Source organism: Trachemys scripta, chromosome 6 (assembly GCF_013100865.1).
Source record: "Trachemys scripta elegans isolate TJP31775 chromosome 6, CAS_Tse_1.0, whole genome shotgun sequence".
In the NCBI taxonomy this organism is placed as follows: domain Eukaryota; kingdom Metazoa; phylum Chordata; order Testudines; family Emydidae; genus Trachemys; species Trachemys scripta.
Window position 1 is genome coordinate 118635872 of NC_048303.1, and position 12982 is coordinate 118648853.

The following is a 12982-nucleotide window of genomic DNA, read 5'->3' on the forward strand; positions in this document are numbered from 1 at the left end:
GTGCATTCCCCCTTCACCCGCTCTTCTCCGAGCTGGCTCGCACTGGGCCAGGCAGGGAAATGGCCTAGAGAGCGGCTAGGCTCCCGCTCTCAAACGCAGCACCAGCTGTTACTGCCAATGACCCCACGTTGGTGTTACACACCCTTGTCAATGCAACACGGCCCTCTGGGCTAACGGCTCCAGGGCTCGGCGTGCCCACGGCCACCAAGCCAGGTCGGTGGCTAGTGCTGTGGTGCCGCAGTTCCCGGAGGCGTTTCGCCTGCAGGAACCCTCGGGCAGACAAAGGGAGTGTGTCACCTGCTAACCCCCCCACCGGCAGAGCGCAGCACAGGCCCAGTCTGGTGGCCGGTGTGGAGGGGGAGCATGAAATCTCCCCTCCACCAGCCCCTCCCAAGGGGGTGCTAGTGATCATAGATGGCAGGCGCAGCTGGCCCCAGTGTGAGGGAAGCTGATTTCACATCCTCTCAGAGGCCAACCGCACCCTGACCCTGCAGTGAGGATGAGCTGGGCGGACTCCAAGCTCCCTTTCTAACGAAGATCACAGAACACAGCAACTTCTTAACGTTGTCGGGGTCTACTCTGTAAAGCATAACGTTGCATTCTCCATGTACTGGAAATGGGACTCGACACTAGCTGCGGGACAGCAATCTGCACTGGAGAGCCAACATTTACAATACATTCCCCAAGAGGTGCTCTGACTGTCTGAAGCTGGGATGGGACAACAGGGGATGGATCACTCAGTAATTGCCCTGTTCTGTTCATTCCCTCTGAAGCACCTGGCATTGGCCACTGTCGGCCGACAGGATACTGGGCCGGATGGACCATTAGTCTGACCCAGTGTGGCTGTTTTCGTGTTACGTGCTAGGTCTGTAAGAAGAATCAATACCTTGTGCAGCGGGACACAGCTCCCAGTGTGTCTGTGTGCCCCGTAAGTTATCGAAAGAGTTTCTGTTGTTGCACGCTGCCCAGCTGGAGCACGGGAGGGAACATCGTGGCTGGACACAGCGCTGGAGTCTATCACCTGTCTGCGATCGCCTACCAACTTTGCTGCCCCATATTCATGCAACTGGGACTCACTCAGTGCGTTGGCACTGGAGAGCTGCCCTGGCCTCTCCCCGCCAGCTGACAAACACAGGCTATTTGCATCACAGAAACAAACCCAGAGGTGTTCAACGGGGCCTGCTGCAGTGGCTCTCAGGCAGAGCAGCTCTCCCCATAGCTCCTGCCCAGTCTTCACTGGGGACAGTGATCAGAAGCCCCACTGTTTATGCTCAGGCCAGCACCTAGAGGTTCTGTGCCGACACCCCTGGACAAGTCAGCCAAGAGTGATTCGCCTCAAGCCCAGCTGTCCGTCACGGAAGCAGATCTGAGTGACAAATCACAGCACTAAGAGAAGAACTGATGAAACGCCCATTCTCTGGGCCAAGCCTGAGAGGCAGCTTCGCTAGGGGAGCCGAAGTATTGCTAATATTCCTCAGAACTCTTATAGGACAGGAAAAAGACCTCCCCTCCCCCAGCCTGACAGCTCCAAGTTCAGCCACGCAGTCCCCCCCCCCCCCCACCCCAAGGCATCCGGGTTAGGAAAGGCCCTAGAGTGCGCCCCCTCCCCTGGGGTGTAGAAAGACGGGGTTCGCGGCTCACTGTACCAAAGTGGGGTGACACTGCAGAGTGACCGAGGAACAAGGATACAATGAGTTTCTTTCTGGCACCCACCTACCTGAGCTTGGCTTTCCTAGCTCTGTGGAAATGGATTTTGTTCCTTACCGCTTATTGGTTTAACCTCCAATTCTCATCACTCCCTGTTTTAGGTGTCGAACACCCAAAACCCCACAGGTTTCATTGCTCAGCGCCTCGGACAGTCAGGTCCTATCCGTTTCCATGCTATTAGTGAATCCTGGGTTGCATTTAAACGCATAGACACGTGTCCCTGACTTTCAGCACCTCGTTTGATCACAGGAGGCGTTCATTTGCAGGATGTTTGCATTAACTCCTTAGCCCTGTCAACAGCTTCGGAGACATTACCATGCTAACTGAGAAAGCTCCTTCACGGTAGCCTCTGGCAACATCCCTTCTACCAAGCCCAACTGGGGAGCACCGCAATGAAGGTGGCCAGTTCTTATCACAGCAGGTACACCCCCTGCCAGAGGGGCTGGTGATACGGTCACAGACGCGGTAGGATACCTCAGCGATACAGTGTTAAAACTTCAGAATCACACTTGGGATGGAGCCTATTAATGAATCAGCACTTCACTTAGCATGCTTTACTGGAAAGGGCTAACACACCTGGGCCAACACCCAACCAACCCGCAGGCTGCAACAGGAGGACACGGAGGTGCTGGAACCCCCCAGCCAGTGGGACCCCCTCAGCACTGGGCTGCTGAGAGAGGAAAAGCTCAGGGTCTGCACTCCTACTGCAGTCACTGGCAGGGAAAAGGAGGAAACAGAGGGCGGGGAGCAGAGCACCCAGTGGCCAGGAGGCAGACAGTATGTTTTGGGAAAAGGAGCTGGGAGGGCAAGAACCTGCCGGAGAGGTAGAGACATTGCCCCCGGTGCAAACACCGCACCCCACCCGAGTATATACATACAGTCACATTCCCAGCACCAGGGCAGCGGGGGCACGCGTGCAGTCTGGCTCGAAACAGTTTTCCCCTGAATTTCACAACGTCAGGCAATGATCTGGAATCAGCCTGTGTGGACCTGTCTTATGCTGGCATTCTGAGCTGCATATCTCAGCAAACACTTGGTAACGCCATCAAAGGAAGCGGTCATCTGCACGGCTCTTTTCATCCTGTTTAGAAGAGTTAATCCTTTCAGCCTGGGAGACGTTTACACATTTCCATTAATATTTGTGGTGATGTACTGAATTCTAGCTTATTTTCAGACTCTAATGTGAACACATTCCCTCGCCACATGCTGAACAAAACAGCAGTGAGTCCTAACAGAGCCATCCTTGTATCAACACCCAAACTGAACTGTTTCAACAAGCAAACGTGCTAGACTACGGGAGGGCTTTCCAGACGCACAGCAAAGGCACCACTTTTGTCTTCACGACTCCATGTAAAATGGCGTTGGCCTAACACTGAATTCGGTTTCACGCCCGTTGCACACCTGTGTCAGACTGCAAAGACAGAAGTCCCAGTGGAAGCACTGCCTCCCACCGTGAATGCTAGATGATGTTCGAAAACCCTGCCACTAAGCCACAGACAACAGATCCTCTGGGGGATTCCAAAGACACCACCACGTGCCCGTTCCCACTAAGGGACCCTGGAGAAAGTAATAAGGAGATAGGCCCCTGGCCAAGGAGTGCACCGTTCCTTCCCTACTCATGGCTGACTGCTCTAAACTGCCGACTACCAACAGCCCAGTGTAACAGCTCGTGAACAGCAGAGGGCACAGAAGCCTTGGACATGACCCCTCTCCCCTCCCGTGCCCCCCTGCTGGCAGAAAGAGGGATGGTGCACATGTTGAGTTCCTTTGATCACGCTAAATTTGGTGACCCTCCTATGCCTGGATACAGTGGCACAGAGCAATGGCAAATGATACCAGCTGTAATATTTATTCGCAGGCGCTGTTCCAAGGGGGCCTTTCGTTCTGGGTGCACCACTTTCCGCCTTTCAGAAAGGCCGAGTCTCCACCCCCGTCCCCTCCCCCAGATCCTCCTGAAGTAAGTGGGAGCTTCAGGACTAGGGTGCCCAGGTTATGCAACAAACAACAAAGCACCGAAGCCAATGGCCACTTCTGCAAAGACTGACCAGAGCCTGGGATCCAGATGACCCCCAATCACTACAACAGGATATTGCATTTCTACAGGCTCAAGGCAGGAAGATTTAGAAATCCCCATATGGAGACTGGGTAAATAACAGTAACCTGATGTTAGTCAAGTGCTTTTCCCAAGTTGTGAGCAGCTCTGGGGGCATTTAGGGAAGGATACCATGCTGACTTGCTAGTTAGCCTCTAGCTTCACACTAGCACAGTAGCTCCAGGAGATAGCGATGTATCAATGTCCCATTTTACAGATGGGGAAACTGAAGCAAGTAGTAGTTAAGTGAGTTGCCCAAGGTCACATAGAAGTTTGCCGCAGAACCAGGAATAAACATTGATCGCCTGATTCCCAGTCGTGTAGTTTGAAATACAAGATTGCCATTGTCCTCTTAACAAAAGCGTCCATCCCTCCACAATCTTGCAGAACCCTGCAAACACTCTCCCTGGTTGGGCACAGCGGCTTTCTCAAGTTATTTTCCACCAACCTACTCTTATTCCTGACCACCACCTAACCACTAGCTCTCACTGCACGCGAGTAAGACAGAAGTGATGCAGACGGGCAGAGGGGAGCACTCGGAAGAGTTTGCAGCCATGGTGCAGTCTCCTGTCACACCCACTATTGGTCAACTTGGGTCCCTGGCTCAGGAGAGCTGCTCACGGATTCATCACTGACCCTGAACTTTCACATAGCAGCATGAGCCACACTTTCTATCATCTCTGCTTGGCTAGAAGAGATTGTCCCATCCTGGCACACAAGGGCCTGGCCTGTTTTTCTTGGCTGAACTACAGCAATGCTGTAGGCCTGGGCACGAAGCTTTCAGAGGAAACTCCACCTAGTCCAGAATGTGGCAGCGCATCTCCTCAGCAACGTGGACTAGTGTGAGCACATCCTCCCAACACTGACCTCCCACAGAATAGGGAATCTAGTTCCAGGCTTCAGTCCTTATCTAAAAGGAGCTCCAGGGCCTGGGCCCAGGGCATGTCAAACAGCTTAAAGCTCTGGGATGAAGACCATGGTCCACAACTCTGGTCTCATGGCACAACAGAACTCTCTCTATTAAGGGCAAAGCTCATCGGTGCAGGAAATGGGACTCTCTCAGGGCTGGTCTGAGACTCCGGAACGAATTCCCCAGAAGGAAGGACCATCACAAAGCTCCCCATGTTTCCACTCCAAGGGGCGGACACATTTCTTTGATCTGCCTTCTTTAATATAAACACAGAGCTAAATATGTATTAAAATCCACACTCTAAAAGCAAGACACTCAACTGCACCTACTTCTCCCCCGTGGCAGAGGAGAGAATGAACATCACATGACAGATGTTACTTCTATTCCTTAATGCACTACTGGAAGGAGTTCAGATATTACAGCAATGAGCACGGTATAAGAACCTAAAGAGAACAGAACTGAAGAATAAAACAACTCATGCTTCCTCAGAACCCTAGGTCTGACCAAAACAAAACAGAAGAAAAACGTTATCCCTTGCTCCAGCAGCATTTATATACAGACCAATATTCATTGTCAACCGCTATTCGCAAACCTGTTGCTGCAAAACCAACTATACATTGCGGTTATTCAAGTTCACATTCTAGCTAAAGGGGTGTCCGAAAACTGAAAGCATCTATTTAATATAGTGCAAAAGAAGTGAGACTTGGAAATGGCTCTCTGGTCCCATGTTTATTAACAAGGACAAGGTTTATTCTGTAAAACAAATAAAGGGCTACCGGGTTTTTACAAAGAAAATCTTGTTTCTTGCTCTCAAACTGGCAGTGGCCACAAACCAAGATTTACAGCTGACTGTCCATAACTGAATGAAACACGCCTACTGTACCCCTTGGAAAATTGTCTTGTCACCCCATAAATCAACGAGGAAGCAATTGCTGGACTGCAGAATGGCAGCCCTTTGAATTCCCGTTGTTGCTCCTTTCTCCCTGAAGCCATACAGCAAATTAGTGAACGGGGGTGGGGGTGGGAAGGTATCCAAAGACGTCCTTCTAGAATTCCATTGCAATTAAATTGTGAGATATCAATAATGAAAACTACACCTAAGACTGACCGGACTAAGAACTGTTGTGCCTTGAAAGAGATTTTGTTTTTTTTAACTCTTATTTGAAAGGAGTCAGGCCATATTCTTTGTCAAAGTGGAGTATTTCTTGGGGCCAGTATTTGAAGCCAATAACATCAAAGGCAAAACTAGCTCGTTGAGATTAAAGAGGCATGTGACTAAATGGCAGTGAAACTAAAATGGAAATAGCGACAGAGTCCTGTGGCACCTTACAGACTAACAGATGTATTGGAGCATAAGCTTTCGTGGGTCAGTTTACTGTCAGTTTCACAATTTGTTACCAATTTATTACAAAATGAGGCTAGCCACTGACAGATGCATAGCAAGTCTGCTTTCTTTGATCCTTCCAGGCCAGTAAAATCACTCCCCCTGTAATTCCGGTTCTCTCGCAGTGAGAATCAGGCTCTTACTAACGGACAAAAACGTCATCCCAACTCTGAAAGCAGATGGGTCGAATCTGTAACTGTCTGCTCTCTGAAGGCAAGATGCTGTGGTTCTAGGTAAAAACCAAACAAAATCAGGCTCCAGCCAGCTCAGAGGAAGTCTCTGTAAAATAACATTTAAATTCACAAACTAATACTTAGCAAGCAGAGCTATGACGTGGCTCTGGAGAGCTTCCCAAGGACATCCTGATGTAAAGAATTACATGTGCGGCATGTGCCAAAGCAGTGGGCAGGGATGGGGCTCGGTTTAGCTGGAAGCCAGAATACTGTCTTAGAACAGAGAGTTGGAGCACAGATGCACTCTAATTACTCTGACAGTAAGCTGCTCCCTGATCAGTCTCTCTCTCTTTACTGGCTAACTATGACCTACTGGGTCAACAAACACGGAGCAAGGGCTACACTCGGATGCAACCGATGTACAGAAGAGCTTTTTATTATTATTATTTTTTTTTAAGTTAATTCAAACTATTTTGGAGGGTACATCTCACTAATGACAGCACTAAATTATGCATGGCTTTTGGGAACTAATAACGTGTGCTGAAGTTGTTTTTCATACATGGAATATCATCACTAATTACCATGTTTGTTTATACTAGGCTACCAAATGCACTAAAACAAACAAGGTCGTAGCTGGCGGTTCCTAATTTAGATCTTTATAATTGCAACATTAAAATAATTTACAAAGTGGAGAGGCTCAGCACTGAATCTTATTTGTATATTGAACACATTTAACATCTATTTTACAGTTGCATTCAAGAACCTCAAACAGTATATTCTGTTTTATCTTATTTTACACACCCCCAAACACACCTCCATGAATGCCTGTGTCTGTCTACCAGGGGAAAACTGAGCATCTTCAAAATCCCGGGCTGGTTTCTGCAACGATTGTCCTTACGCTGTAACTGTTGATTGCATTCCTGCGGGTCAGCAGGGTACTGAAGTTGTGCAGTGAAGCACTCTGAAACTTTTGGTTTGTATGTGTGAAGAGGGTGGGATACAAGGATGGAGGGGAATGAGCAGCAGGCTGACCTTGATGAAGAAAGGTCTGGCTCGGTTGGGGTCAGGGAATGTCCATACGGAGGGTCACAGCGACCACCAGCCAGGAGCCGGATGGCTGCATTTCATTTACACTTCTTAAAAAAGGAAGAAGACAGAGAAAACTCTAATATGATCTTGATGTTTTATTGTCTCTGAAAAAGAACAGCTTGTTGATGGTGCTATGCAGCATTCTAGACCAGCTGTCAATGAGTTCTGAACTCACCACGGGCCCCGGCCTGCAAACATTTCTACATGTGACTAACTTTACTCACAGGAGTAACCCTCCGTGGGACCATAACTCTGAGTTACGTTACTTTCATGTGTAAGTATAGGCAGGATTGGGGCCAATGCCGTTCAAGGGAGAAACAGCCTGAGACTGGGTTTTAGCAGCCTAGCTCTTCCACCCTTCTTGGAGCACCCTGGGTATAACATGTTAGAACCTATACAGGAGATCACGAGGTTGGGAAAACTGATGGGGTCTAGTATTTCATCTTCTTTACATCAGCCTCAGGGTCCAGACAACTGCATTAAGAGCCACACAGGTGGGCCCCTGCACTCAGGCTCTAGGTGGGTGCATGGGGGTGGCCATGTGGTTCGCAATACTGGATCAGGGCCTAAGAGTAACCACAAAAGTCTACTGGCTTTAGAGAAGGAAGGCAAGGCAGTTACGCTAGATGCATGCTACACATCAAACACCACCTATTCCAGGAACACAGAGCAACAAAGTCACCAGGGCTCATACTCCCCAGGGATTCTAAATTACTCCGATATTTATTGGCAAGTGGGAACTGGAAGGGCACAGGATAGCCACACAAAAATGACACCAAACAGAACGACAATAGATGAGCGTGCAATTGCAGTAAAGCTTGGTAGGAGTAAAACCTAAGAAAAGCTTCAAAATGAAAGTAAAAACGACCAAACTAAAAGTGCAGAATTAGTGTGAGGTTTTAAAACCTGCATCAGGGACAACAACAAATACTAAAGGGAAATACAGAGCTGCTGCCAAACACAGAGGAAGTTCAATAACAGAGATGGGAAAGGGCGAAATACTCAGAACACATGCACTTTGTTTCATTCTCCAACAAAAAAGAATGAAGGAAGCAGGCGGCACGGCAAGATAAACGTTAATGAGGATCTGGAACGGAGCAGCAATGAAGTTAATGAGGCAGGTAGGAGATTACTCACTGAACTTGAAGCTAGTGGGCTGCCTAGGTGGAAGTGATCATGATGACCTGGTTACATTTGCTTTGAGCAAACAGAATTAAACTAGACAGCAATAAATGTTTGGCACTTGAAAAGGGTCCATTTCCAAAAGCTAAAAATAATGATGGGAAAAACGCATTGGGAGGAAATAATTAGACAGAGACACGTGACTAATGCCTGGGAACAGTCCAGAAGAACATCTTACTTCAGGCCCAAAGGGAACGAGTCCCTCAGCAGCCAAAGGGCTATTTTGGTTAAACAGCCCTCTTCATTAGGAGGGGATATGAAAGCAGCAATACAATATAATGAAACAATACATTAATAAATGGAAAAACAGGGAGGCAGCTGGCAGCGAATAGGAATCAGATGTTAAAGGAATGCAGGCGATTTATTTCAGAAGCTAAAAGGTATCAAACTTTCCCATGGCCAACAGGGCCAAGGACAAAAAGATGGCATGTTTTGAAATAGATCAGGAACAAAAGGAACCCATTCAAACGTACAGATCCACTCCTAGCTGGAGATGTGGAAAGTGACAACAATGAGGACAAGGCAGAAGCAGTGTTCAATAAATAGTTCTGCTCTGTATTTGGGAAGAAGCTGGATGGTGCAGTCTCACCATATAATGATGATGAAATACTTTCCAGTCCAACAGTAGCCAAGGAGGATGTTAAAACCATGTCTGCTAAAGACAACCGTTTTTAAAACCATTTTTTTGCACCCAAGAATTTTAAAGGAGCATTCCAGAGCACTGATGTTAATCTTGGAGAGCTGGAGATAAGAACGTTAGTGATTTGCCAATATTTAGAAAGGGCAAATGGTATGAACCAGGTAACCATGGGTATGCTTACATTGCATTTAGACACCCGTGGCTGGCCCCTGCTGGCTGACTGGGGCTCACGGGGCTGTTTAATTGAAGTGTTGACATTTGGGTTCAGAGGCAATGCAAGCTCTGGGACCCCCCTCACCTTCCAGGATCATAGAGCCAGGGCTCCAGCCCGAGCCTGAATGTCTATACTGCAATTAAACAGCCCCTAAGCCTGAGGCCTGCCAGCCGCTGGTTTTCAATTGCTGTGTAGACATAACCTATAGGCCTGTTTGTCCGGGATCCAATAGCAGGCGAAGTCATGGAACGGCAGCTACAGGACCATCGCCGAAGAGTTGAAAGGATGAAAATATAATTAACTACCTGCAATGCGGGATCCTGGGAAACGCGGTTCTGTAAAAGAACGTGTTATTGTTCTCGGAGAGGAGTACAAGTGTGGCTGACCGCGGGAATCGGGCGGCGGGAATATCCTGGGACAGCTGACAGCACCACACAACAGCCTCCTTGAAAAGGGCGAATGAGCTAAAAATCGGCGTGACTCAGATGAAAGGGATTTACAAGGGTTAACTGATCAGCCTCAAAACACAGTTGTGAATGGGGAACTATCAATGTCTAGAGGGGGCCAATTCTCAGCCCGACGCTATTGTGAAGGACTAGGGAGGCGGTATACCTCGCTACACTGTATATTGCGCTAGTGAGACCATCGTTGTATTCTGTGTCCAGATTTGGGGTCCACACTTTAAAACCATGTTGGGAAGGGTTTGGAGAATAGCGACAAAAACGATCGGTGGCCTGGAAAACGTACCTTATCATGACAGATTAAAGGAACTTGAGCTATTGAGTTTATCAAAGAGTCGGTTAAAGGGAGATTTAAAACACAGACTAAAGACCCACACAGAGAGTTACTAGTAACAGTCAGCTCGTTAATGTAGCACATGAAGGCACAGCAAGAGCCAATGCCGGGAAGTTCAGTCAGCAAAATTCAAACCGGAAATAAAAATGCAACATGTTACCAGCGAGGTCAATTAACCCCTGGAACAGGTTCCCGGGGGAGGGGTGAGTTCGCCATCATCTGGAGTCTAACACAGGGTTAGTTAGTTGTCTTCCTAAAAGATATGCTCTAGTTGGACCACAAATCATTGGGCTGAAATTCTCTGTCCTGTGTCATACAGGAAAACAGACTAGATGATCCTGGTGCTCCCTTCTGGCCTTAAAACCTATTAAATGTATAATTTAAATGTACTTAAGTCAGCAGAACCGGGGTCATTCATTCCAAGGTTCTCAGAGAACCAGAGGAATCGTTACAGCTGACAACTCACAGAAAACAGGCGAGGATCAGAGGAGGATATCATCCACACCAGTGGTTCTCAAACTAGGGCCATCGCTTGTTAAGAGAAAGCCCCTGGCTGGCCAGGCCGGTTTCTTTACCTGACGCATCTGGAGGTTCGGTCGATCTCGGCTCCCACTGGCCATGGTTTGCCACTCCAGGCAACGGCGCGGGCTGAGGGATGTGCTGGCCGCCCTTCCCGCAGCCCCCAGTGGCCTGGAGCTGCGATAGGCCAAACCTGCGGACGCGGCAGGTAAACAAACCGGCCCGGCCCGCCAGGGGCTGTCCCTGAACAAGCGGCGGCCCCAGTTTGAGAACCACTGCTCTACACAGAAACTGCACTCCAGCTGTTCTGGGTGGGTCTCTGCACACGACAGCACAAAGCCACAGTGCAAGCCTGCATGTGAAAGGTGTGTTGACACACATACAGAGAGGAATCTGGATTTTAATATTCTTGAACGGCATATTTTTAACCTGTAGGGCCAGACCCTCAGCCTGTGCACATTGGCACACATCTGCTGAAGGCAACGGGAGCATAAAACCAAATCTGAGAACATGAAGTCAATGGACTATGCTGAGTATTTGGCCTGTAGCTTTAAGGGTAGGAGGTCTGAAACGGGCTAACTGCTAGATTTACATGTAAGTGTGGAGCCCTTGTGAGATTTTAGGTACCCCTCCCTACCCCCATGGAGTAGGAATGGGCCTGCTGCACCATCCCAGGACTTGCCGTAGGAAGCATCACGAATCGAGGTATGTCTACACTGCAGTTAGCCCAAGCCCCAGAAGCCCGTGCCAGCCACAGGGGTCTAAGGGACTGGTGGAGGCTAGAGACCAGGTCGGTCTGGAGCCTGGGCTCTGGGACCCTGCGAGGTGGGAGGGTTCCAGAGCCCAGGTTGCAGCCAAAACCTGAACACCTATAGCACAGTTAAACAGCCCCTCGCCCGAGCACCGCGAGCCCGAGTCAGCTGGCACAGGCCAGCCGCGGGGGTCTCACTGCAGTGCTGACGTACCCTCCAACAGAGGCATAGTCTTTTACACAGACCTGTTCCAGGGAGGGTGTAAATAAGCCTCCTTACGCCTGCGTGCCCAGACCCAAGGTCGGCGTAGCCCATGGAGGGGCTTCTTCCTGCCGTACGCAGGCACAGAGGGTTAGGTTGTGACTTCGGCTAAGACAGCATTTCCTTAGCTGCTGGAACAGTGGCATGAACGCTTGAGCCAGGTGAGTCTATGATGAGCTGATATGCACAACGTGAGCATGCTCTGAGTGAGCCAAGCCAGGAGGGGAAGAATTGTTAACTGGAAGTATGGAAGAGATGAGAACAAAGACAATTACTTAATTTTGGAGTTCCATGGGCCTTGACTTTGTCCCATTAACTGTTACGAATCTCCTCCAATCTCTCACTCATAGCACTACATCCTACACACCAGCTTCCCCCAACTGCACATTTCCAGCCAGAAAGACAGTCTTTGTTAAAAAGGAAAACAAGCAAGAAATGGGTGTCTATTAAAAAGCTGAAACAAAACAGAAAGAGCATGAATGTTTTAATTAGATGCTGGAAAAGATCAAGTGTATTTCGTTAAAAGCGCGCCAAGCAAAGATTAAAAATCCCTTAACACCCCAGAAGTGCAAAGCCAAATCTAGGAACTGTCACTAGACGCAACACAAGCTGACAATCCGAATTCTACAATTCCTTTGGGTACATTATCCAGCCTTACTAGCGCCACAAAAGTGACTGAATTCTACTGCACCAAAGGAAGCCTTGTTTAGAAGGTTTTGTCCATCATGTTTTACTGAACTGTACTTACTTTAAGGAAAGAGAATAGTCATGCTTGCTTGTTTGACTATTCCTTACAAGGTAGCTACATTCTTTACACAACCGTAACAGGTTTTCTGCATCTGTCCGACTGATTGCGCCATGATACCATCTAGGAAAAAGGAAAAGCAATTAAGACATCAGTAAACAAGTATTCAACTCACAGAACATTTAGCTACATAAGTGCTTTAATTTGAATCATTGGTTAACAGCTTGAAGATCACTCCAATAAAATACATTGGTTACGTTCTAGAAGGCTGTCATTACAATTTGAGAGAGACAGGGGGAGTGAAGTAATATCTTTTATTGGACCAGCTTCTGTTGGTGAAAAGGACAGAGCTCAGTGTCAGCTTGAAAACTGGTCTCTCTCACCAACAGAAGATGTTACCTCACACACCCCGTCTCTCCAATATCCTGGGATCAAGCTGGCCAAAACAACACTGCAAGTTACAATTTAAGATGACGCTTGCACAGGAGTGTCACAGAAGGCTGAAATATAAATCAGGAT

The 12982-nt window shown here is 48.4% G+C and overlaps 1 protein-coding gene across 1 annotated transcript in view; it reads right to left on the minus strand.

The window, feature by feature from the left end:
- SHB (SH2 domain containing adaptor protein B) overlaps window positions 1–12982 on the minus strand; it is a 140941-nt gene that overhangs the window by 21602 nt on the left and 106357 nt on the right. Inside the window, exon 5 of the mRNA XM_034774138.1 lies at window positions 12467–12586. Within this exon, the coding sequence (XP_034630029.1) occupies window positions 12467–12586 (120 nt within the window). The remainder of the gene's footprint in view (window positions 1–12466; window positions 12587–12982) is intronic.